The sequence below is a fragment of the Eublepharis macularius genome, chromosome 10 (genome assembly GCF_028583425.1).
Source record: "Eublepharis macularius isolate TG4126 chromosome 10, MPM_Emac_v1.0, whole genome shotgun sequence".
NCBI classification, from domain to species: domain Eukaryota; kingdom Metazoa; phylum Chordata; class Lepidosauria; order Squamata; family Eublepharidae; genus Eublepharis; species Eublepharis macularius.
The window spans coordinates 979,119-1,005,826 of record NC_072799.1 but is presented as its reverse complement, the minus strand read 5'-3'; the positions used below and the strand labels follow the sequence as shown (position 1 = coordinate 1,005,826).

At 52.6% G+C, this 26,708-nt stretch overlaps 1 protein-coding gene across 1 annotated transcript in view; it reads right to left on the bottom strand.

Moving 5' to 3' along the window:
- The window catches only part of SFXN5 (sideroflexin 5), a 126,881-nt gene that overhangs the window by 41,717 nt on the left and 58,456 nt on the right, over nt 1-26,708 (bottom strand). The window contains exons 4-11 of the mRNA XM_054990062.1: nt 18,331-18,357; nt 17,698-17,752; nt 15,900-15,925; nt 11,126-11,179; nt 8,564-8,620; nt 7,758-7,823; nt 2,718-2,808; nt 763-878 (exon numbers count right to left, since the gene is read on the bottom strand). Coding sequence (XP_054846037.1) covers nt 763-878; nt 2,718-2,808; nt 7,758-7,823; nt 8,564-8,620; nt 11,126-11,179; nt 15,900-15,925; nt 17,698-17,752; nt 18,331-18,357 — 492 coding nt within the window. The remainder of the gene's footprint in view (nt 1-762; nt 879-2,717; nt 2,809-7,757; nt 7,824-8,563; nt 8,621-11,125; nt 11,180-15,899; nt 15,926-17,697; nt 17,753-18,330; nt 18,358-26,708) is intronic.

Genomic DNA, 26,708 nt, shown 5'->3' with positions numbered 1-26,708 from the left:
TCCCTGAAAAGGTTGCCATTTCCCACTGTATGTTCATGGCCAAGCTCTGGCTTGTTCCCCTTTAGCACACCTGCAACATATACCCCAGCCACCCTGAGAAAGATACTTTCCAGCTCCTGCTGGCTTTCCCCTGGAATCAATTTGAAAGCCATTCTGCAACCATTTTGATATTAAGACCCACCAACCTGGCTCCATTTCAGTTCAAGAAGAACCCATTTCTTTTGACCAGGGACAGTTTGACCAGTGTGTCCTAGGGTGTAACAAATCTAACCTGGTCCATCTGACAGCACCACCTCATCTGTACACAAGCATTAAGACCCCCGATCTCTGAGCTAGACCCGCGCCCAGATCAGGAAGCACTTCTTCACCCCCATGATAGCAGAGGCCCCATCAGCAAGGGACCTCTAGGTTCTTGTAGGTCCCTGGAAGCCTTATTAGCATCCCTCTCTGCCTCTCTCAGCTTCTCCAGGTCAGCAGCCTTGATCACATGAGAACCGGGAGTTGAATGCATAGCGCACACACCCGTGACTTTTGCCCCCCAGGGGTCGCCTGCTGAGCCAAGCATCTGGCTATTCGAAATACAAGAATCCCTAAACTACGTAAGGCCGAGAATTTCCATTTGCTGGCCAGAGCCACCCTGTGGGCTAGTCGCACAGGCGTCAGTCACCATTTCCCCTGTGGCCTCAGAGTGCCACATGGCCAGTCCCTGCACCCAAGCCATTATGGTGCCGTGGCAGACAGAGAAACTCCACAGTCACGTACATGTCTGGCAGCAATTCTGGAAGACCCAACGACGTTTCCGTTGCCATCCAGGACGTTGATACCTTCCTCCAGTTCTGTATGTCTCATCAGGACCACATTGCAAATATTGGCACTGGCTGTAGGGGAAGGACAGGAGAAAACACAGCATGTCAGGATGGCAGCCGTGAGACCAGCAGAACTGAATCAGATATGCCAGTTTGTTCCTTCTGAGCACATGTATATCGATTGCTTGGAGGTAGAATGTATTTATTGATAGTACTTAAGAGTCTGCCTTTCTCAGTGCGTCTCAAGGTAGCCCAGAATCCACTAAGCTGTTGCTTCAGACAAATACTGTTTAATGGGGGTGCCCCATTACTCGTCCCAGCCTGAGCCCATCGCAAGGCCCTCTATCCACTTACGTTCAACTGGGGCCCGTGTTCACAGGCGTTAAGCACCAGGTATGTAGAACACTTGGTGTGTATTTTTAAAATATGCTGGACACTTCCTTTCTCCATCGTGGCTCACAGGTCCCTCCTCCTCCTCCTCCTCCTCCTCCATGAACATGTCAAGTTCCCTAAACAAATGGCCTAAACTACCTAAACGAATAGCCGTCACCGCTTCTTGTAGGAGTGAATTTCACAAATTTACACTCTGAGCGAAACGTGTTCCATGGAAACGTCCGAGGCATGTGCCACATGAACACCAGGACGCCACACTTAAAAAAAAACCCACATGGCTTTCAAAGGACAGGTCCCCTCCCCATTCCTGCCTCTCCTTGTCCGGCACTTTTGGATTCCTCTACCCTCCTTCCACCACGGAGGACAAAGAGTCCCTCAGAAAGGGCGAAGGGCCCCTTTTTAAGGCTGACGTTTCGTCTCTGAAGCTGACGTTCCAGGCCGGGCCAGTTACAGCCATGGCTGCCACCAAGCAGTGAGGAATCTGCCTGGACTGAGGAGCATCGAAATCGTGCCCTGACAGGGCCATGCCGATCCCATTCCAGCAGATGGTGGTTTCCAGCCAATCTACAAAGCTGATCTTTAATTAAATGGTTTGCCCAGGACTCTGATCCAATAGATTCCAGCCCTCAAAACAACAAAGCAGCAATTAGCCAGAGTCCTGGCACACAATTAAGCATGGCAGTACACAAATAAAAGAAGAACCAGAGAATTAATTAAGAGCTGTACAAATTAATTACAGGCCCTCAATCAATCCTGACACCAGCTTAACCTCCTCCTCTTAACACCTTGGCATGAGAACAGAACAACCTGAGAGAGAGAGAGAGAGAGTGAGAGATTTTCCTCCCTACCTTGGTACAGTTTGCTGAGATCGGGGCAGAGCCCCAGCTTTGAAACATCATGTTATTTGGGACACTAATCTCTGGAGAGTGGCTGGATGACAGGCAAAAAACCCTTGCTTCCAATCCAGAAACACCCAGCACTAACTAGGGCTTTGTGATCACAGGACGTCCCAACGCCACAGAAATGATTAACTAGCCCACAGAACAGAGTCTGTGCTCTGCCTTCCACCGCCAGGGTCCCGGCAGGTTCTTGGGGCTTTCTGTTTGCAGGCGCCCACATGCTTAAGCACAGAGTAATTCTGGATTTCCTTTCCTCTTCCTCTCAGGCATCATGAGCTGCAGTCATCAGCAGCAGGGGGTTGGACTGGATAGGGCTAAAGGCACACACACACTTCCGGTTTTATTTTTGCATTATTTGATGGATGGGTTAGACTCAGTGGGTGGGGAGGGGATCCACAGGGCAGCCATCAGCAAAGCAAACCCTCACTCTCTCATGCTTCTGGGGGGGGGCGGGAGCTGCTCCTCCCCTCCCCCCCCCCCCGGAACAGCATCCTCTGCTGATTTCCCAGCCTGCTGCTGAGACTTGAAAGGAGTAGCGTATCACATGGCCAAGCGCATCCCCCCACCCCATCCATGCAGCTCCACTGCCCACACTAGAGAGAAATACACACTCTCTTACCTACAGCAGGGAATGGCACAAACCTCTGGATCAGGAGCCGTGTGGCTGGAGTAAACTGGTTTGCTCTTTGAATCAGAACATTAAGGCCCACCTGCAGGGGAAAGAAGCAGAGGGGGAAGAGAGTCGCAGGGAGTTCCAGGGGCCAGAACAGGCACAGGTGAGAAGGAGCCCAGCCAGGAAGAGTCTCAAGGTCCAAGTCTAATCTGCAAAGCCTGCCACAATCTGCCATTAACAGTCTGGACTGCTTCACACCTACCCAGGAGGACGTCTACAGTGCTGGACAGGTGCACCCCAAAATGCAGAGTGTGAACGCCACGGATGCCTCTCGGCATACATGTGTCCAATAGAAGGACACTCATATTCGGGAGGTGGGGCTGGCTGCTGCTGCTGCTGCTGAGCCAAATCCAAGGCAAACCCAGGTCAGGGGCTGCGTAATGTAAGCAGCCTTCGGTGTTCCTTGCAAGGCAGACCTTCGCAGTGAATTTGTCTGTTTCCCAACACAGGCCTCCAAATCCCTCTTCCGCACTTGAAGCCACGCGTAACTGAGCAAGCCCAATGAAGGCACTGCCCTCCTCGTCCTGGAAAGGGGGGGGGGGGAGGGACTGCTGGCCTGGCCTCTGCAGCTCAGATCCAAGCACCCCTCCCCAGGGCTAAGTGGCCGAGACAGCCAAGGGCAGCGACTGGCCACCTGGTCCCTCTCACAAACGGATTACGGACCATCGCAGCAAATTCACGGGCTGTCAACACAGCCACGGCACTCTGCTCGCAAACAATTATCAAGGAGAGAGAGCAAGCATTAGGCAAAGCTGCAGGGCACCTTTACCTAGGCAGAAGGGTGAAAAATGGTGTCACTGTGTGTGTGTGCATGGGGCGGGGGCGGGGGAGAAGAGGCTGGCGGAAAGCAGTGGGGAAGGAGACCCGAAAGACAGCAGGCAGCCAATCCACAAGGACAAGGAAGGAGCTTCAGTAAGGAACAAGCACCACCACCTGCGTCCGGGTCACGGTAGGGGAGTTTGGGGACCTGGAGGAGGGGCTACGAGAAAGGGGAGAGCAGGCCAAGGCTGCTTCTGCTGGGCCCCTCCCAAGTAAAGCTGCACCTGCCTTCCTCTGCACTCTGTGGGACAGATCTGAGACGAAGAAAAGGCCGCCCCCCCGTGTTCAAGGGAAGGCCACGTCCCCTGCAGGGAGTCGGGGCATGCCATCATTTAGAGCCAAAACAGCCATCTGAGAAGGAGGGTGCAGGTCAGAGCCACCCTCACATTCAACAAATCACACCTGCTGTGCTGTCAGGCACCAATGGCGGAATTTTAAATACGGCTGTTTCCAGCACAACAAGCTGCACAAGCCACATCCGTGGCTGTTTTCAAAAGCCCTTGAGTGGGTCAAAAGTTCCTTAACATCTCTTCTGAGGGAGCTGCCGGCTGCTTCAAGCAGGCCCCACTCTCCCCCTCTCCCCCCCCCCCCCCAGGACACTCTTGCAGGTCTCCTCCCAGCCTGTGAGCTGCTCTTTTGGAGAAGGAGCCAAGTGTTCAGCCAGGGATACCTGGGAAAGAACCACTGGGGCTTGTGCCCGTTTCCCACCAGATCAGCAGCCTCAAGTCTTGAGAAGTCTTTCCTCTGGACAAAGGGTTAAGGGGCCCAAGTCTGAACAGAAGGGGCTGCTGTGAAGATCTGACGAGCACAAACGGGCTTTGAAGGGTCGGAGCTCCTGGCCTGTGGCAAAGGAGACTCTCCTCGAGTCCTAAGATGCGCGTCTTGAGAAGGGGGCTCCAGGAGGCTGTTGCCACTGGGCCAGGGAGTCTTGGGGACTGACCCTGTCAGCCACTTTCTGCATGGTTTGTAACAGGACACTTTGCTTTAGATAGTTTGCTGTTCATACTGTTCTCTAGTTCTGAAATCTTAGTCATATTGCATTGTTCATTAGTTGCCTTAGGCTCTCTTATTGCCCTGTTTATATCCTGTAATCTGCTGTATATCTGTAATTTGCTGTTTTAAACCGTTTAAATGTAAATTTTATGGAAATATTAATTATTATTTCATTGTATATTTATGTATTCATTCGTTTCATTTCATTTATGAATTCATTAATAATTCATTTATTATTTATTTCAATGTATATTCAATTTATATTGAAATGTTTTTATTGACTGTAATCCGCCCTGAGCCTGCCTGTGCGGAGAGGGCAGAATAAAAATCGAAATAAATAAATAAATACATAATTGGCCTTGAGTCCCAGTGAGAAATCAAGACTATAAGAAAAGTAAATCAATAAGAGAACCTTTCCCAGCCAGAAATGGATAGAATGGGAAAGGCGGGACTGTGGTAAGGAAGAAGAGTGCTAGAGGGGGCATTTCTCCCATCTCCCTGGAGAGGAATGTGAAGAAATGCTTTTATTTGTAAGTTTGGACCATATCGAACCCCCCGCCCTGCCATTAAAAAGGTATCTCTTAATTGAGAACAGGTAGGAATGGGGGGGAGAAGTCAAATGCTTTCTAAGGCGCACCAAGCCTTGAGCTTCAGTCATGCAGATGTGGCCAGACTTTCTGCTAAAAGCTTACCCTTCCAGGTGTGTGTGGAGGGTGGGGTGGGGTGCAGAGGCTTGGAGGACTAAAATACCAGAGAGGATTCCTCTTGGAACCTCTAGGAAAAGCCTCTCTGAGCTGCCTCTTTGACCTGGAGAATATAAAACCTCCTGGCGCAGAAAGGAGGACCTCTTTGGCTGACTTGGGCTGGAAGCTGAAGGAGCTGAGGGCTGGCTCCTTGCAGGTGGTGTTCACTGGCCATGGGGTGGCTGAAGGCCTAAACCATGGAAGGTATGAGGAGGACTTCTCAGAAGGCGGAAACTTGCTACGATGGACAGCCTGCCTAAACAGAAGGTCCAAGTTAGGCACGTAAGAGGGAGGGCCAGAGGAATTGCATTTTTACCCTTTTCTTTTGACATCCCTTGCTTGCTTTGGTGCTGTGCTTAAAAGGATTAGTGTGGGCATTTTTTCTTTTGTAATAAATGTTTTTGCCACATAGACCTCCACGGCTCAACCACACATTCTAAAACAGGTGCCACGGGAAGGGGGTGGTCTGATGGCAATTGGCGGATACCCCCGTGGGGCACAAGGCCAGTAGACAGTCTGCAGTAGCCAGGTGCTGGGTAGCAAGAGACTGGGCACAAGGCAAGGCTCAGAGTGGCAAGTCTTTACAGGGTTGCCTAGATCCACTCCGTGGGCAGTTCCCACAAAGGCCGAGTGGTGGCAGCGGGTACAAGAGAGAAGGAGCAGAAGCCCTTCTGAGGGCTGGGGGGGGCAGCAACTGGGTGGCACATGCCAGGTGGAGAACTGGACTGCCACTGGTTAACCCCAGAGGGCAAGAAGGGGCAGCGCTCACATGCGCTCAGTCGTTGGGGCTGTTCTGCCACGAGGAACACACAAGACGGTCGCCTTGGGGCTTCAGCCTCCCCTACCTCCTCTTCCATCTTATTCAGAAGCTCTGGCAAGGGTCTGCCTAGGCTGCTTCTCAGCCTTCCCCATCTCCAGCCACTCAGCTATTTCCTTAGCTGCTTCTGCCTCCTCCTCCTCTTCTAGTAAAGTCTCATCAATGGTCACCCGTCCACTTCCTGCTCTGAGACAAAAATTAAATAGAGGGTTGTTTCAGTAGAATGATGCTCTATTGTAGAGGGAAGCTGGGCTCTTAAAACTGGGAGTTTCCCAGTTGCTGCTGAATTCAGTGAGGCAAGTTAGGATAGCACAGTGGGCAGAATTTGGACACAAAGGAGGCTTCTGGGTTCAACTTTTCCTCGGCCCACTCCCAGCAGTGGTGCCTTCCCAGAGCTGCTACTGGGTGGGGCCCGTGGCCTCTGGGGATACAGGCCCCAGAGATGGTGCTTCTTCTCTGGACAGCTGCACAGTAGCCAGGCCGAGTCTCCTGGGCCAGCAGGAGGGGGAAGATTTGCCTCCAGTTGCGCAGTGCCCTGAGAACAGCCTCTGGCCTCCAGCCACAGCAATGAGATGCTGCCCTTCACTTCTACGAGAGGAAGGCAGTGCCCTCCTGAGCAGTGCCAGGTGGAGTCCGCTAGCACTCCAGCATGAACCAGGCACAGAGAGCAGGGCCTGGAGTGGCTCGGCCTCCCTATCCTGCCCCCTTCTAAGACTTTTGGCTGCAGGCTGAGCTTTTTGGTCTGCACAGAGATCCTCCTGGGCCATCAGATATCAGAAGAGGTGGCCAGAATAAACAGAAAGGCAGGCCAAGGGGAAAGCGTGGTTGTGGGAAACCTCCCGAATGGGCGAGGGCAGGAGGGGTCATGCGTTGCTTTCAGAAACGGAGGAAAGACACCACTGCTTGAGTATATGTAGGAGGTCAGCCAAGTGCCAAGCCATCAGGCCACGTCCCGGCCAGCCATGCTTCATGTTACTTGAAGCATCGTGACGTTTGGGGGATCGTTTCAGCTAACAATCCACCCAGACCTCAGAATCTTGCGGGGCTCGCTGCTTTGCCCGTGTCCAACGCCAGGCTGCGAGCACAGAGGGGGCACTGGTTTTAATTAATGCAAGATCTCGGCAGACCACTGCTGGGTGGGGAAGGGCCCATGTTTTCAGGTCATCTAGTCCTAATGGGCTCACCCTGGGAGGTGAGGTGCTGCTAATTGACAGAATAGCATATAATGAGGTCCAAGGCCTCCGAAGCTGATGAACAAAGAAAGAGGCTATTTCTTCCTCCCTTTTTCTCTCTCCCCCCACCCCTCTTTTGGTACCAGGAGATATGGAATAAATACCTGCTGGAGAAACTTAATCACAGTCCTCTCTCCAGCACCACATACACCAGCATTGGCATCAACAGTTCAGAGAAATTACATATTGATGGCAAAGGAGCCTCTCTGCCCCAGCAAAGCAGGCACCCTTGTGCAAACGGGGCCCCCGGAGAGCCAGCCTGCTCTTCAAGGCCCGGAGTCCAAGAGCGCAGCCACTTGCAGAGGAGGAGGTCCTGAAAGCAAGTCGCATCCCGAGCACATGCTCACTGAACGAAGAGAGGGAAATATAAAGTGTTACCCACTGCTATGGAGACAGCACTTATGACGGCTCCCAGGTAGCCCTGGATGAACTTGGACATCGGGGCAGGCTTCAGAGAGGAAAGGAAAATGTCAGTTCAGCTGCAAATCGAAGTTATTAGGAGCAAAAGGTCCCCCACCTTGGATCAGCTGCCAGGCAGCAAACTCTTTAACCCCCCAATGCTATCAAGACTCCCAAGACCCCACCCCAAACAGTCACCAGACCCCTCAGCTCAGGCAAAGTCAAGCATGTCCCAAGCAGACAACACTGCCTCCTGCGGAGCCGGGCCATTGATCTATAGAGCCCAGGCTCACAGTCCACTCCAACTAGCACCGCTTCTCTGGGCCCCAGACTGGGCTCCTTTCCAGCTCTTCTGCCAGAGCTCCTGGAACCGGACAGGCAACGCACTGGGCCCAAGACAGTCTGCAGGCAAAGCAGGTGCTCCAGAAGGAGAGCAGCGGAGGCACAAGCATGGCACTGCCACTCGAAGCCTCTGCCCCCTGCATGGCAAAACAGGGCTGCCTCGCAGACAGGGGGAAGTTCTCATGGGGTGCTGGCAGGGCAGCTGCCCCAGGACCACCGGCCGATCTTGGCAATGGCACGAGCAGCCCAGGTACACTCCCAAGGCATCTCTGGGACCTTCTCGCCCGATCTTTGGAGCGTGGGCCGATCAAGCCACATTCTGGACAGCCCCGCCAGAGGCTCCGCTCTGCTACCATAACCCCTGGGAGGAGAAGACAGAGCCACACACTGGCTGTAGGGCTGGCCAAGGAGGGGCAGGGGCCAGGGTCAGACACGGCATCCACTCACCTTTGTTGCGTTTCGGTTTGCATAGTTGACACAGGCATTGTGGCTCTGATTCAACCACTAAAGACGAGACAAAAGGGGGGGGGGACAGGGAACGTCAGCCAGCTGAGCGAGAGGGAAACGCAGGCCCCCGCTGCGCACACGCCGCAAAGGAAGGGTTGTTGCAAACACCCTGGAAAGTAACGCTCCCCGTTCTGTCTTCCACAGGGAAGGGAAGTTTTGTTATCCACGCCAGGTAAAGAGAGGGCAGGACCTGCTGAGGAGGACAAGGGGGGCAGAAGCAGGCAGCTCCTGGCACTGGCACGCTGCCAGAGCTCCTTTGGCCTTGCCAGTCCTCTCACGGTGCCGAGGCAGCCAGGCACTCCCTCGTGCCATGTGCCAGTGGCAACGGGGTCTACCTGGCCCATAGGAAAGGTAAGCTGGCTGGCAAGAGGGAAATGCCCCCAAAGGGAGAGAGGCATCGGAAGGCACTGGGCCCGAGCAAGGGCTGGTCGAGAGCACATGGGAGCTCTGGTCAAGGGGCAGAACGGCAAAGGAAGCAGCCGGCCTGGGAGCCTTCTGCTGCAAACTACGACAAGCACAGGCTGCTGCACTGGCAGGGAAACCTCCTGCCCAGACCCCATGCTTGCTGCCCCTGGCCACTCCCTCTCCTCCCGCCCCCCAGCTAGACGGGTGCCGGCCAGCCCAAGGGAGAGCCACGGTTGGCCTTCCCACCACCTTGGCCTCCTCTCCCAGGTCCTCCAAAGCTGCAAGGCTGCCGTCTTGTTAGCCTCCCCCATGACAATATCCCCATCTCCACCAGAAGTGTGTGCAGCTGAACGGCCCACTGTTGTCTCTGAAGAACCCTCCCACTTTGCTGCTTTGCCCTTGTCCAAGACCAGGCTGCCAGCACAGAGAGGGGACTAAACAATGTCAGAGTGGTTCCAGCCCTTCCCCTGGAGGAGGGCATGATGCCCCCTTCCTCTCCCAAACGTTTTAAGTTCAGTGGCAAACTCAGCAGTGTCCCACCCAGCAAAGACACTGCTGCTGGTGCTGCCACGTTCCACAGAGAAAGCCTCCAAAACCTGACCTGGACCACTGGGCTCATGCTCTCCAACTCCCTTCTTACGCACACGGAAGCGTAAGAGCCAGTTTGGTGTAGTGGTTAAGAGCAGCGGGACTCTAATCTGGAGAGCCGGGTTTGATTCCCCACTCCTCCGCTTGAAGCCAGCTGGGTGACCTTGGGCCCATCACAGCTCTCTCAGAGTTCTCAGAGCTGCACCCGCCTCACAGGGTGATTGTTGCGGGGATAATAATAACATACTTTGTAAACCGCTCTGAATGGGCGTTAAGTTGTCCTGAAGGGCGGTATAAATCGAATGTTGTTGTTGTTGTTGATGTTACTATTATTATTCTTAAACACCCACCGCTCTCTTCTTTCAACGCACAGATTAAATCTACATTGGGACGATGCAGATCACAACCTCTCTGAAACACCCTCCGTGCCCACAAACACTACCGGCGCTATCATTCACTGTCCACTCCCTTCTTCCAGCTTCGTTTAGAAAAGTTTGCATTTTGCCTCTCCGAAGATCTTGTTTCCAAGGATCCCCTCCTCGTGTTTCCACAAGGCTGAGCGACTGGCCCAGAAAGCTGGGGAGCATCACCCCGCGTTATCTCAGCAGCCGCAAGAGTCCCTGGGCAAGAGTCGCAGAAGCCAGACTAGCCAACCTGAGACCACCTGGCCCCTGCTCTGAAGGACGCCATCTTGGTTGCCCCCTCCCCAGAGCTGTAGTGGCAGAGAGGTGAGCTGCAGGCCCACGGCAAGGAAGCCCTCAGCCACATCCTTCGCTTCTGCTGCTGGAGGTCTGCAGGCGTCAGGTTCGGAGGCTTTGCCTTCCCGGGTCGCAGGGTGGCCACACGACTGAGCTCCACTAGGAGCCCCCCCACCACGCAACGTAGCTGCATTTTGCTGCCCAAGCAGGACAGCCAAGGGCCCTGCCCTCCCCTGGCTCTGGCTTTCTTCCCCGGTGTCCTTGTGGGAAAGGCAGGGGGGAGCAGAAGCAGGCCTATTCTCCAGCCATCCAGGGACGGCCTCCTGAGGGGAGGGGTCCCTGCGCAGCCCAGCTGCTGACCAGGCAGAGGCCCAGCAAGGGCTCGCTGGTCCCGCTGAGACAGCGGTAGTAGTGCTTACCTCTGCCTGGGCCCTGACATGACCTGGGCTGCCACCTGCACACTAAACCTGGCCCTGCACTGCCATGGGGCTGCTCTGCTCCTCTCCAGCTGCTGGGCAGAACCTGAGAAGCAAGACTGAGAGGAGAGAAATGGGGAAGAAACAGAGAGGAGTCAAGAGAGGGAGGGAGAGAAAACCTTGGTGGGGGCCCAGAATGAGAGAGTAAAGCGACGGAGGCTGTGCTGAGGAAAGGGCTCGGCCCTCCTCGCTCAGCATGCATCAACTCCCAGCAAAGTCGAGACCTTTGCCATATAGGAAGACTTCGCCTACGAGGCGCCGGGTCAGAGACCAGCTGGTGCTTTCCGTGCAGCGAGAACAGACGTGAGGCTTTTGCGGGGGCACAGAATCCTCACCTGCCAAAAGACGGTGGATGCCAACGTCTGATTCGGCAAGAGAAGGCCAACAACCTGGAAGAGGAAGAGAAGGATTTTAGGGAAGAATGAACAAGGGGGGGGGGCTACCAGTGATATTGTTGCGCCCTGTTATATAAAGGTGAACATTCTAAAGGGATTAATAGAACGGAACAGCTCAGGAGGCGCTTTTATAGGGGAACAGGACTGCCGTTCATTGCAGCGTTCATCGTCTGCATCGCCTTGGTTTCACTGCTTTGTCTCCTGCCTTTGTGACCTGCTTTCTGCAACAGGGTATGTCATGCCTTAAGTAGTTTTTTGTTTGTGTAGTTTTCGAATTCTGTAATCCTTGGCCTGTTACATTGCTTACTGGATATCTTATGCTACGTGATTGGTTTGTAATCTGCCTTGAGTCTCTGTGAGTGAAGTAAGTAAGTAAGTAAATAGTTTTAAAACTAAAACATGAAAGTTTCAGGGACAAGGATTGCTGCGGCAGGTGTGCCTCAGGCAGTACCAGTGTCCGTGGAGAACGGGGATTATTAATCGCTGGTCTGCATGCCACGGTCACGGCCAGCAACAAGCAGGAAAACCGAATGCGAACCAAGGCACTGGCCCAGCTTCGGGTCTCTTTGCATGACTGTCATTTGCCTGGGATAACAACCCCGCAATCCGCTTCAGCTGCCTCCTGCTCGCTGATCTGCTCAAGAGGTGGATCTGAAGGACAGACCCAAACCACTTCTCAGGCCACTGCTGGGGGACAACAGAACAGTCAATGGTGGGCTCTCATCTCCACTAACAACCACAAAGAGAAACACCGAGGCCAAGAAAGGCCCTCCTCGTGTGAGCAGGGATGGTGGCTCTCTCAAGATGACAATGCTGAGGAGGTTGCCCACCCGACCGGCGACCCCTTCCCCCTGCCCAACTTCCCCTCCTACCCAAGGGAGGCTCCTGCACAGGCAGGGCTTGTGTGTGCAGCAGGGTCGATAGCCTGCCAGGTTTGTGGCCTGCTGTCACATCCCGGAACACCTGAGCCCTGGAGGAAAACGGGTGGCACACGGGCACGGCCCTAAACATACCAGCTGCCATGTAATGGGGCAGGAGGAGGCACCCTGGGGTCAGTAAGGGCAAGGCAGGTGCAGATGGCAGGAAAGATAACCAGAAAAGACTTATGCAAGGACAAAAGGTCTCCTTAAGAGAAAATACCTGCTTGGGGGTAGGCATAGGGAAGGAGGAACTGGGTGGATCCAGAAGGAGGATAAAACGGCCCAGCTGAAGGTGGTCAGGTGTGTGTGTGGGGGGGGGGGGAGTATCTGGATGAGACCAGCTCGGGACAGGGAGGCAGAGCAGTGAGCCTGGCCGGAGCTCTCCGGAGTCGGCAGAGGCCCCCGACGCCTCTGGAGCACTCAGGTGGCATTCCTGGCCAGTACCTCTTGAACGTTGACTCCTCTTTAACAGGGATGGTACATCCCTTGGGGGGATGGGTCCCCTACCCATGGGGCATCACACCCACCCTTGAGCCCTGGCCAAAGGAGGAGGGAAGAGCAGTCACATGGCGAGGAGCAGCCCCTCCCCAAACAGGGGTGCTTCTTCCTTCTGCTGCTGGCTGTCCCTGCTTCACCCCATTTGTTGACCACGCCCATCTTCATCTGAATGTGACCCAGGCACCCCACCCTACTGCCAACTTGGAGGGGAGAGGGTCTGGCATATGGGCTCCTCCAGTCGGAAAAGGAAGGCTGCTCTCAAGACTTATGCCCTTCTTCTCCCCCCACCTATCAGTGCTGGTAGGCAAACGTTCCATGCAATCCCCCAAGCGATCAAGAGGGGGGAACATGAAAGCTCCTCCTGTTAACAACAGGTGTTAGCTGGAAAGCTGAGGCTCCCCCCTGCCCCGCCCCAGTGCTGCTGCTTCTGCCATTCCTGAGCCACACAAAGGGTGAAGAGAGGGGGGGGGGCTGCAGCCCTATCAGCTGGTGATGGCTGCAGACACCCACCCCTCTCCAACAGCTGGGTGAAAATACATGGGGGGGAGGGGGGCTCAAGGTCCTACAGAGAATCTAGGAGAACAGGGCCAGGCTGTGGATGAAGAGGAGGCAGCTGCCTCTCCAGCATGGGGAGGGGGAGGGGGTGGGTAGAAGGAGCTTTGTGCCTGCAAGAGGCACATTTAATGCAAGCTCTCCATATGGGCAGGAGTCTGCCAAAGAACATACAGCTAATTACTGGCAGCAGAAAAAAAAAACTAAAGAAGAAAACAAACTGGGAAAAAAATCCAAACCTCCAGAAATGGCTGCACAAAGAAAGCGTCAGGAAGCCTAGAGATGCGAGGGGCCTGACTCTCGAAGGCCCGGGGGAGGCAGGCGGGGGCAACCGTGCGCAATAGCCACCAGGTTAAACTGATCCCGGGCCTACTTGCTTATAAAGAGAATGCAAACTCGTTTGCCTGACAGCTGCACAACAGGCAGAAATCCAACTGGTGGCACCTGCATCCTCCTGCACTTTCGCACTGGGAAATGCTTCCCCTGCTACTTTCCACCCGCCACAAAGCTGTTCAGCGCCTGAGTTCCAGCTCTTCTCTCTCCAAACTGCAATGGAACGGCACAAAACCATTTCCTAAGAGGTGCTGGCCATTCCCCCCCCCAGCCTCAGATCTTCCTGCTGCAGCACAGATGATTCCAGCCCCTGGAGCTGGGGGGGGGCTGCAAAGCACCCCCCCATCCCAGCCTGAGGGCCTTCCCTGTCTGCTCGGAGTCGTCCCAAGCAGCTTCCTGCTCTACCAGCTCTCCAGGCTGCCACGTTGGTCTCTGCGCTCTGCTAAGCCAGGCGGACGCACGGCTTAAGCCCTTTGCTCGGGAGGAGGCACAGGCTCCCTGCCCCCCCCCGGCCACGGCCAGGCAGTGAAGGCTGAAAGGACCTCAAAGAGGGAGGGGGCAGTCCCAGCCCCCCACCCTGCCCGCCCACTGTACGCTCCGTTCCAGACTCAGACGGCGAGAGCAGGCTGCCAATTATGTCACTACATTTCACAGATCAATTGGCATAAATGTTAAAATTAAAATGTAACATTTGAAAATCATTTTTTTCTTCTTCTTTTGTGACAAGAGCTTCCAGTTTATCATTTACAGCTAGCAAAACTGGGTTCTGCTGACAGCTCTCAGCAAATCTGACAGATCTGGATCCGGGCCGATTTTGGTGTCAACCTGATCGCTAACTCCAATTTGTGTTTAACTTTTTCCACAGTTAATTACAGATTACCACCCAAATGTTAAACATAAATAAGGACACCTTTCCCCTCTTTACGCTGGGAAAGACGCCACCGCCAGCCGCAAGTTCTCATTCCAGGAAGGGCCATATGCCTCCCGCAATGTGGCCCAGTCTGGATCCATGCCCGAGGAGGACGAGGGGGGAGAAGGGGAAAGGGACGCAGAGCACCCCAAATCTGACCACTCTCCAGCAGGGGGCCACTGAGAACGGCAGAGCAGGAGACCTGATTTGAGGAGGGCACAACTGACTCGGAAAGTCCTCGGTGTGAGAGCCGGAAAAACGATCAGGACCCGTGTAGGGAAAGTTCCCAGAGCCCTTACACGGGCCCATGTTAATTCAGATACATTCTCTGCCCCCGTCAGGCCTTCAACAAATCCCCAAACATTGAGACTGGAGGCACTGAGGAGCAAGCACTAACGGGTTCGAAAAGTGCGTCTCTCGTGAACACTCCTGGGCCCAACTCTGCCTGTCCTGTTCCTAAAACTAAAAGCCAAGTTGGAGGTACAGCCAGTGTGTGTCGTAGTGGATAGGGTGTTGGAGGAGGATCCTGGGAGACTCAGGTTCAAATCTCCACTTCCACCATGGAAGCTCAATGGGTAACCTTGAGCCTGTCACATCTGCTCAGCCTAACCTACCTTGCAGGATTGTTGTGAGAAAACGGAGAATGATGTTGTGAGAAGCTGTGAGTCCCCATGCAAGCTTCCGTTTGGCATGCAGAAAGCCCCAAGTTCAGTCCCTGGCAGTCTGGCTCAACGCATCAGGTCACAGGAGACGCTAAAGACTCAAATAGTTCGATGGATTGTCGATGTATTGCCACAGCTGCTGGCGAAATGTCAGGAACTACAATGCCAAGACCACGGCAATACAGCCCGGAAAGCCCACAACAACCACTCAAATAGTTGCTGCCAATTGGAGTGGACCATTCTGACCTCGATGGTCCAAGGGTTGGATTCAGCATTGCTCTGCTTTGTGTTTACAATGGCACGCACATCTGCTTTGAACCCCAAACTCTGCAATTGTGCCCTTTTACCCTAAAACTTCACCACATCATTCCTATCACCCAGTGAAATGCTTTTCTTGGGACCATTTCTTAATGTTCCAAACAGGTGTACAGATGGAGGGTCCCTGTTTGGAGGGAGGGTGCAGAGGAAAGAGACAAGAATTTGAGTCCAGTGGCACCTTAAAGACCAACAAGATTTCCAGGGTGCGAGCTTTCAAGCTCTTTCTGTCAGAAACCAAGGGACACAACGTGAATTCTTCTACAGCAAAACTGCAGTGAGCACAAGAGGATCTCTAAATTCCACCCCCCACCCCCCCACAATCCTGAGCAGAAAAGGAGAAGGTTTCCGCAAATGGGCAAACAGGAGAGGAGGCCCTTAAAACCCTCCAAGGCACCTTTACACTCAAGGGAGTCCTGATTCATGTTAAGCAGACTGGGATTCGGAGACGGGTGAGCAAGTGACGGAAATGCAGAATATTTCTCTATGAAGCCAAGCTTGCAAAGAGATGCTCAAATACTTACGATGGGTGTTCCAAAAGGAACGTAACCTATGAGAAAAAGAAGCAAAACATGTTTGATTTATTTTCATTTACTGCCCGCCTTTCTCACTGGGACTCCAGGCAGCTTACATGTACGACAGAATTATTCAATCCATCAGTGAGCTGATTACAAAACATGATAACATTTGAATCTAACAGCAGAGACTCCTACTAAAACTAATCTATCCAGTCAATCAGAAAGCAGATCACAAAATATCTGACAGCAGCAGAACAGCATAAAGCTGTGGGGCTGGGACTGAAGAACTGGAAGGGGAAAAAGGATCCCCAACAGAGGTCACCTCCCAAGTGGATCCGCTCCACCACAGTGCCACACCCTCTACCAACCTGGCCCTTCTCCTGAACAACTCCGTTTCACACATTTTGCAAAACTAGAGAAACATGGTGGAGAGGAGGGGCGGCTCCCTGGGATTCCTGCCTCCAAACAGTTTTGTGCTCTTTTGTGCAACAACCAAGTTGCTCATCATCATCATCATCATCAGCAGAGGATGGAAGAAAGAAACCAGCCCCCCCGCCTCCAGTTCCCCACACAACTGACTTTGCACTCCTGGGCACTGGGCACGTCATATCCCCTCCCCACCCTCTCTACACATACCAACAGCAATGGCATGGTCTTCCCACTTTTGGGGGCAATGCCAGTGTGACAGTCATTCCTCCGGGCACCAGGCAGAACCATCAGCAACACGGATATGCTGTCAGCAGAAAGAGTCACTGCTGATGCCACATAAGCACAAGAGGCCAAGCCCAAAAGAAGGAGACCCCAGAGCAGTCCCCTTACCGTGACCTCCTGCCAGCCCAGGAAGGGGGGCAGGCAAGAGCCACTGTATCAGCCTTGATCCTTCAGTACTACTCCATGCCTTGCAACGGGCTGCCGTTCCCGTCTCATCCAGTTAGGCACTAAGATGGCGGGCTTGGCTGGGGGGGGGGGCGGGCAGAAGAAGGCTACGCTGAACCATGAGATTGCATGGCAGGCAAAGAGCCTTGTTAGGAACCGTGCCAAATGCTCCTTTTCAGCAGAGTCGTGCAGTGCTAGGGAGGGACACAGAGGCAAGCAGTCCATCAGAGTCACTCTACGGCCCCTTGAGTGAGGCCACTGGGTGGAGCATTCAGGAGAGCTACTCCCTGGGACAGGTAACAGGAGGATGAACACTTATTGTGCTGCAGAGTGGAAATGAGGGGGAGGCGAGCAAGGGCCACCCAGCGGGAAGGAGAACCCCACAAGTGCCCTTGTGCTGCACTGCTGCTATGGAAGGGACGGGGGAGAACTTGAGAAGCCCCAGCCTCCGACTGCTCTGCTGCAGCCATGAAGCGAAAGGGCGGTGGCTGCACACGTGCCAACGCACCGTTCAGTGGAGTCACATGGCAGAGCTGATGGACTGGCCTCATTGTGGCATCAGGGGCAGAATCAGGGACAGATCAGCCATGCCACTCTAGTCCTAGCAAGACTCACCGTGCTCATGTGGACAATTTCACCCCACGGTAGATCTACAGCTGCTGGTGGGGAATCGTGTTTATCACCTGCCTTAAAGAGGCCAGACCAGGCTCCTCAAGACTGCCGCTGATGCAGCCCTGAGGTTCAGGCCCTTCCGGCCCAGCCTGCCTACGTCCCACATGCCTTTTCCCGGTTAAAAAGACTGATCTGTTGCAAAGCAACTTCTAGTTCCAGAAGAAAGCTGCGAGGCCTGTGGTGCTCAGAAGAACGCGAAGCAGAAGGAAGCAGCGCAGCAGGAGGCCACCTGGGCTCAGAGGGCCCTGCGCCGTACCTGACATTCGGAAAGGCATGAAGATCGTCTGGTTGGTATCTGGGTGGATGATGGCCTGCAGAGGAAGCAGGACATGGTGAGCCGAGAGCAAAGGCGCCTCCCCCTCCAGGCATGCACAAGAGACGCACAGCTAGCCATGAGCAGAAGCACAGGCCCCAAGGCTTGACTCTTACTCCGTTGCTCTCCTGCCCCGTGAGACCTACTTTGTTAAGCTACTGCCTTCAATTACACCCCCCATCTTTCTGCCCGGAACATGTGAAGAGGCCCTTGGTCTCCTCAATGCAAAAGGAAGCCAAGGGTCACTTCTTCACCTTCTGGTGAGCTAACAAAAAGTTGCAAGCTCTGTGGGAAGGCAAGACACCAGCAACTTTTATTTATTTGCGCCCTTTATGGTCTGCCTTTCTCAGTGGGACTCAAGGGGGACTATACAGTGAAAGTCAAAGCAACCCACAAGGTAGGGCATCCAATCAACCGTGCAATGGGATTTGGTCTGCAGAAATACAGAACCAACCTGAGATCTGAAACAGAACTGAAGGAAAGCATAAGTAGTAACATGACAGATTAATGATGCAAAAACTACATAACAGGATTCGGAAGACGCAGCAGGAAAAGCAAAAGCCAAAAACGAGTTACCTGTTTTATCTTTTGTGCTTTCCAAAGCTAGAAAAACAAAAGACATCATTAATGTTATTTGTTAGAACCAGCCAGGTGAGCCCAAAAGCTGGCAAAGCCCCGCCCATGCAAAATTTTCCTGCAGCAACTTTGGTCTGAGGTTCAGTTGGCCACTGATCTCATTCTCCCCACCAGCTTCTGTACAAGGCAGAGTGCGTGGGCATCAGTTAAACCTCCTTGCCCATTCCAAAGCACACAATACTATGCCAGGCTCTGAAATAACCCTTCAGGAGCTGGGGGGGGGCACCTGCAAATCACTTGGCGACTGCAAAATGCACCGGGGCGGGTCCTATTCTCCCTCGGACAGATGACTGGCTAACTGGACCCAGAAATTTCAAGGGAAGACACCTTGAGAGGAAGCACGTCTAAGCTTTCTTTTCCTAGCTCTTGCTTAAGCCATTTCAAGCTTTCCCTCTTCCCATGTGTAAGTCAAAAGATTAAAATGCCAGGTTAAGTGCAACTGCAAGTTTGGTCTGTGCCACGGGCAGAATATGACCACCCCACGTCAGCAGGCAGTCCCTGTGCTCTGGCTCCTTGCTATCTTTGGGACACAATTCAGGACCTTCTCCAGACCACAGAGGCTCTACTGCCCCCTCTTCAAGATCCACCAGGCGGGCTGGATTTGGGGCAGTCTGTTCCGCATGCATTTGGATGCTTGCGCTGACCTGAATAGCTGGGGTGGGGAAACTTGCCCTATGCCTGCCTACCAGGCAGCGCTTCAAGTCAAATGCCCAATTCTCTTTTCAATGAAACCAAAGTAAATTCCAAGGAACGAACAGTGACGTAAGAGGAAAGAAGCAACAGCAGAGCTGAGTTCTGCAAGTGACAAGATACTCAACATTCACAGCACTTAAATAACACTTTGCCCACGTTAATTAATTAGTCCTCACAACATCGCCCAAGGAAGTTTGTGACGGGCAGCTGAAGCGGCCAAGAATGATCCATGCAAGGGTCACCCAGGGGAGCCCGAGCCACGTGCCCTCGCAAGAAGGGCTCTCCGCAGGCTTGTGCAGATGGCCGTGCAGGGCAGAGAAGGTGCTCCCTAACATGAATTTCATCTACAAGAAGGAAGACATGGCAGAGCACGAGTAACTGCAGGGAGGGAGCCCTCCCAAAGTGCAAACAATCCCCAGCAGTGGGGGTGGGGCCTGCCAGGCTCTGTCCTGGGGCTCCTCCTAACCTTCTCCACTGGGAAGATGGCAGCAGCACTTCTGCCCAGAGTCAGGCCTGCTGGAGGCAACAGCCGAGGGAACGGCCGCCCCCGTCTCTCCTGCTGGGGGAGTAGCAGCCAGTCTCAGAGGCTAGATCCGAGCTGCCTTCCTTGCCCCTGTCTGGTGCTGGCACCAGGGGCCAAAACCATCACCCCCACCTTCTCATGCACCGTCATGTCTCCACCACCGTCAGAACCTTCAAAATTGGCACACAGAACAAATGTTGGCAGTGCTCAGGGCTTTTTTTCTGGGAAAAGAGGTGGTGGAACTCAGCAGGTTGCCCGCACAGGGGGGCAACTCTTGGTGGGAGGTGATGCCCCTGGTACCACATGTGCATGCGCAAAGTGCACACATGCTCCCAGGGCCAATGACATCACTTTGGGTAAGCTGGAACAAGGGGGGAGTTTTTAAAAGTTTAAATTGCCCTTGGCGAAAGTGGTCACATGGCTGGTGGCCCCGCCCCCTGATCTCCCCTCTGTCTGGAGATCAGGGGGCGGGGCCACCAGCCATGTGACCATTTTCAAGAGGTTCCGGAACTCCGTTCCACCGTGTTCCAGCGGGAAAAAAAGCCCTGGCAGTGATGCTTATGCTGTCAGCTCCTGCCTAACCAATAGATCCAACCCCTTCTTGCCCTGCCCACTGGGAAAAGCACACAACACTGACCCCTAACCACATACTTTGGAATTGCAGCTCATTTGCCAAAAAAACGATGGTTGCCCAAATGTCCTCTCCCAGAAGGGAAGAGTCAGCTCCAGCCCATTCCAGGTTGCAGCCTTTTTGCCTTGAACATCTACAATGGGGAAAGAGTTCTCTTTCATTCGGATAATTTCTGGTGGGTAGCCGTATTGGTCTGCAGTAGAAGAGCAAGGTTCGAATCCAGCAGCACCTTAAAGGCCAACGAGATTTCCAGGAGAGAAGCTTTTGAGAGTCAAGCTGAGATCTCTGACAAAGGGAGCTTTGACTCTCAAAAGCTAATACCTGGAAATCTCGTTGGCCTTTCAGGTGCTGCTGGACTCAAACCTTGCTCTTTCATTCAAACATTGGTTTCAGCAGTCCCCTGGCCCAAGGAAAAGAGCATTGCCCTCTTTCTGCATTTCTCCTTCTATGGAATCAACATGAAATCAGAGAGGACTTTTGGCCCCAAACTAGGAATCTGAGGAGAGGCACCAACTCCAAGCTTCTGAAAGGTCCACTTTAAAAGGATTGTTTCTAAAGGAAGAGGGCCCCTAGGCAGACTCTGAGGCCACAAGCAGGCCTCTCTCACACTCACAAACACACACACACACACACACACACACACACTGCATGCCCAGGGTCAGTTCCTCAATGGGTCAGAATAAGGGGGTGCCTTGGCCACCCCCCCTACCACCCCCCAACCAGAGCAGCTCCTTGTGCCCCAGGAGCCTTGAAACAGTGCCCCGACCAGCCCTGCACAGACCAGCTGGGATCCCCAAAGGCGTGGCTCGTTGTGCTGAGTTTTGAGATGCCCGAGAAGGAGGAGGGAAAGCGGAGAGAATGGGTGGGGAGCAGGCAGGGGGGGGGCTCAGGTGACACCCCTCGTTGAGCTGCCAGTGCAAACACTCTCTTGTAAGACCTCCAAACGACAGACCGAATGGAGCGGCTGGAGCCTTGAGGATGCATCTCCCAGCCCGGCACGGGGTCCCACCCACAGGCACCATCGCCTGAGTGGTCTGTCCCTAACATGGGTCAAAAGAGTCCCTGTAAGGACTGGAGAAGTGGCCTGTCGACCATGTGCGGCATGTGGGCCATATGCTGCATAGGGCTGAGTAATCCTTAGACTAGAAGCAGGGGGTGATGAAAAGTGCAGTTTACTGCAAATAGACCTCTTCGCTCTTCATCAACAGTGTAAAAAAAAGCCATTATTCCCCCAAAGGGACGGCTGTTTGGCCTCTGGTAGATTCCTCATCCTCTGCTGTGTCTGAGCCAGCAGGAGTGGCCCGTCCTGCTGCTAAGCTGATTGAAGGGAGAGCCCAGAAATAAATACACGCCCATTAGGATGGCAAGTCTCTTTGCACCTCTGCAATGAAAAGAGATGGAACAGCTCCCACGCAATGAGCGGCCCAGGCTGCGTTTGGAAGACAGCGGGGTGCGAAGTTGCAAGCAACGGCCATGGTGGAAGGAGATTGGGTGGCAGAGGAGCAAGCACCGCTCCCCAGGCGCAGGCGGGCGGGCTGCGAGGCCTTGTCGCTCCCTCGCACACGGGTCATCACCCCGTTTCTCAGGGAAAGGCTCTCGTGTTAAATGGGTGAAGATTTCCGTTTAACTCTTCCGTGGGTGCCAGTGAGGAAAATAATTCAAAACGCATACAAGTGAGGGAAGCAGCGGCCTATTGTGAGCACCTCCGAAGGAAAAACCAGACAAAGGCAGCAACGTTTGAGTCTGGCCAGAGACCTCAACGTGCCAAAGCCTGGTAGAGTTATATAAGGCCCAAACCTCAGCATCTTCCTCTGGGTTCTTGTCCACATGCCTAACCACTGCCCTGACTGACATTCCTGCCTCCTGCATGGTTACCCGGCTCTTTGCAGAGCTGGGGCCCTAGCAAGGGACAAGTCAAAGGCCAGGAAGTAGCCGAGCTGGCAAAATGCCCTGACCGATCCCTAGAAGATGCCTGCGGCTTAGGAGAGCCACAGGTATGTTTCCTGTGGTTTTTCCATTTACTCAAATCCCTGCTGATATCATGCCCCGCCACTTTCCCTTTTGCTTGCAGCAGACCCAAGCATCAGACCAGCCACATGGCACGCTGGCTCCCCAGCTACTTGGCTGCCGTTCTGGTAGGAATCCTGCTCCACCATCCCAGGGAAAGCAGCAGCAGCAACACTCAAGCTTCTGAGCTTGTGAGAGCACCTGCCTTTTGCCAGCTGAGACCGGACTCCAGCATAGCATCTCGCTGCCAAGCATCTCCGCACTCCCTGCTGCTGGAAGAGAGGCCGGGAGGAATGCCTGCCTGGCTGCTCGGGGCGAGACTGCTGCCATCAAGGGCAGAGCTGTGACCCCCCCCGCCCCCGCCCTCCCTCTCCAGCCCCTGAGAACTTAAAGGGAAGCTGCATCCTGAAGGGAAGGAATAGAGATGGGGCAAGCTGGAGAAACACCTGGAAATTTCCCCCCCTCAGTACAGACAAAGGCCATGCCCCCTTATTGCTCCGCCTGGATCTATCTGCAGCCTTTGAAACAGTAGACCATGCCATCCTGTTTAGGTATTTGGAGACAGAAGTGGGCATCAAAGGATGTGCCCTGGACTGGCTGAAATCATTTCTCTTGGGGCGGACTCAAAAGGGTGGCCGTTGGAGATCAACTATCTCCAGAATGGGAACTATCTTGTGGGGTTCCGTGGGGCGCAATCTTATCTCCCATGTTATTCAACCTCTACGTAAAGCTTTTAGGAGAACTCATTCGCAGCCCTGGAGTTGGGTGTCATCAATATGCGGACGACGCCCAACTCTCTATCTCGCTATTCAAGTCCCCCCAGGATGCAGTAGAAATCTTAGATCGCTGCCAGACAGCTGTGGTGAAATGGTTGAAAAACAACAAATTGAAATTGAACCTAGACAAGACTGAAGTGATGCTTGTTGGGAAGGAAAAGATCTTGAAGGACATTGTACTTCCCACTTTCGATGGAGTTCGTCTGACCCTTGCAGACTCGGTTAAGAGCCCGGGGGTTATACTGGATCCAGCATTATTTCTAGAAAAACAAGGCAGCGGCAAAAAATGATTTCTACAACCTCACTCTAGCCTGGAAGATGGCGTCTTATCTTGGCACGGCTGACGTGGCCACCTGGATCCATGCTATGGTAACATCAAGGCTTGACTATTGTAATGCTCTACACATGGGTCTCCCATCTAAGTTAACTAGGAGGCTCCAATTAGTGCAAAATGCTGCAGCTCAACTGTTATCAGGAGTGAGCAGGAGCCTGAACATCACTCCCATCCTGCAGTCACTCCATTGGCTGCCCATCAGTTACTGTGCTCAGATCAAGGTATTGGTTATTACATACAAAAAGGCTTTTTACGCAAATGGGAGGGCTGTATTGTAGGGATGGGGTCTCAGATGCTTCGCTAATGAGTTAGGGACCATAGACTTCATCACTATATTGCCTTATATATTATCTGCTGCACCACTGCTCCATGTTGTCTAATGTCAGTCCTAAAATTGATTATGTTCTGTTTCAGTATTTTTTCTGCTCTGTATTGGATTCTTGCTAATACTATGTCTTTTAAACTTGTATCTATTTAACCCTATGGCATTGTTTATGGAAATGTCCTTGATACTGTATGGAAATGTACTTGATTATTGATTGTACTAGGCTTGTACTGTGTAATCTGCCTTGAGTCTCAGTGAGAAAGGCAGACTATAAATGACATAAATAAATAAAATAAAATTTTGTCAACTGGAAAAAATCAGGAAATAGTGGGGAGGGCACTGACACAATTCCCAAGAAATACCTTATCATTTGGAATGAATGCACTGCTTTTTAAGACAAAGTTTTATTCACTCCAATGTGTAATATGAAACATTTTGTGTAAGCCAAGCTACAAGTGGTTTACCGATCATACCTAAAGAGTACTTGTAAATGGTTCCTCGTGGAGAGGAGAGGTTCCTGGAGAGGAGTGTGAGAAGCAAACGGAAAGCAAAAGAGGCAATTGGACCGCTGTTGGGAGTAGAAGGAGAAACTCTGATGGAGGACAGAGAAAGAGAAAAAGCAGAAAGGCTTAATGGCTTTTTTGCCTCTGTTTTCTCCCTGAAGTACTCAGGCACATCTAGAGATAGTAGAAAATGTGGCAGGACACCTGAGTGGCTAATTGACATTGACAGAGAGGTTGTGGAGAGGCATCTGGCTGCACTGGATGAATACAAATCCCCTGGGCCGGATGGGGTGCACCCAAGAGTGCTGAAATAACTTTCCAGAGAACTTGCAGAACCCCTGTCCATCATCTACAAGGCCTCCTGGAGGGCTGGTGATGTGTCACAAGATTGGAGAAGAGCGGATGTTATCCCAATCTTTAAGAAAGGGAAGGATGAGCCGGGAAACTACAGGCCGGTCAGTCTGACTTCTGTTGCTGGGAAGATATTAGAACAGATTTTAAAAGGATCAATCTGTAAGCATTTGAAGGACCACTCAGTGATCCGGGGAAGTCAGCATGGTTTTGTCCCCAACAGATCTTGTCAGACCAACCTGGTTTCCTTCTTTGATCGAGTGATGAGTTTACTGGATCGTGGGAACTCTGTTGACATGATTTACCTAGATTTCGTTTAAAGCTTTCGATAAGGTTCCCCGTGACATTCTATTGAGTAAACTGGAAGACTGCGGACTGGACTATAGGACAGTTCGGTGGATAGGGGACTGGTTAGAGGACCGGACCCAAAGAGTGGTGGTCAGAGGTATTTCATCAGATTGGAGGGAGGTGTCCAGTGGGGTGCCGCAGGGCTTGGTTTTGGGCCCGGTACTTTTCAATATTTTTATCAATTACCTGGATGAAGACGTAAACGGGTTACTCATTAAATTTGCTGATGATACCAAATTGGGAGGAGTGGCAAACACCTAAGAAGATAGAGTTAAAATTCAACAAGACCTGAATACTCTGGAGAAGTGGGCGGTTGGGAACAGGATGCAATTCAACAGAGATAAGTGCACAGTATTACATCTGGGCCACAAAAATGTGAAGCACAAATACAGGATGTGGGATACACTTCTGGGTAGTAGCGTACGTGAAAGAGATCTTGGAGTAAGAGTGGACTGTAAACTGAATATGAGCAGTCAGTGTGATGCGGTGGCAAAAAAGGCTAATTCAGTCCTGGGTTGTATCAAAGGGGCCATAGCGTCGAAATCGCAGGAGGTCATAGCCCCTCTCTACACTGCCTTGGTCAGGCCACACCTGGAGTATTGTGTGCAGTTCTGGAGGCCTCACTTCAAAAAGGATGTGGACAAAATTGAGAGGGTATAGAAGACAGCAATGAGGATGATCAGGGGTCTGGAGACTGAGCCCTACAAGGAACGGCTGAGGGCCTTGGGAACGTTTAGTTTGGAGAAGAAGAGACTGAGGGGGGACATGATTGCTCTCTTTAAATATTTGAAAGGTTGTCATTTGGAGGAAGGCAAGGAGCTGTTCCACTTGGCAGCAGAGGACAGGACTCGAAGCAACGGGCTTAAATTACATGCACAAAGGTACCCGCTGGACATTAGGAAAAACTTTTTCAGGGTCATAGTAGTTCATAGGTGGAATCAGCTGCCTAGGGAGATGGTGAGCTCCCCTTCACTGGCAGTTTTCAAGAAGAGGCTGGATGAATATTTGTTAGGGATGCTTTAGGCTCATCCTGCATTGGGCAGGGGGTTGGACTAGAAGGTCTGTATGGCCCCTTCCAACTCTGTAATTCTGATTCTGTGAGTGGCAAGTGGTGGACCTCAGGGATTTGTCCTGGGCCCTGTGTTGTTCAACATCTTTATAAATGACTTGGGTGAAGGAAGAGAGGGGATGCTTATTAAATTTGTAGATGATATTAAATTGAGAGGGGTTGCAAACACAGTAAAAAACAAAATAAATTTCAACAGAGATAAATGTAAAGTTCTGCATTTAGGTAGAAAAAAACCACACTCCTCAGCAGCAGAGAACATCTGACACATCAGTGTGGGAGGGAAAGCTCAGGGTTCCTCCCTTCCACCCTATTTTGTATGTTGCCCATCCTCTAAAGACCCCCGTTCTCCCTCATGGCATCATCAGCCCCTGGGTAATCTCTGCCCGTTCAGCTCCAGGCTCTCCCTCAGTGATCCAAGATGACTGATGGGCCTGGGCACGATGGGCAGTTCAGTGCCACAAGAGGTTGCGTTGCCCACCAGGCATCTTGAAAACAAACTGAGGACAGACCTATCAGATTATTAGCCACAACACGTACAACTGAATCTGCACGTGCCAGGGCGGGAGCTCTCTGGTTACGAGACGCAGCCGGGAGACAAACCATCATGCCTGGCAGGCAGGTAACCCTCCAGAGCATCTGGGAGGCCCCTGCAAGAGACCCTTTGAGAGCAGAGCAAAAATGTCAAAAATCATTAAATTTTCCAATTTTTCATTCACATTTCGATTGTGAAATTTGTATATCAAAATTCAAAATCAGGT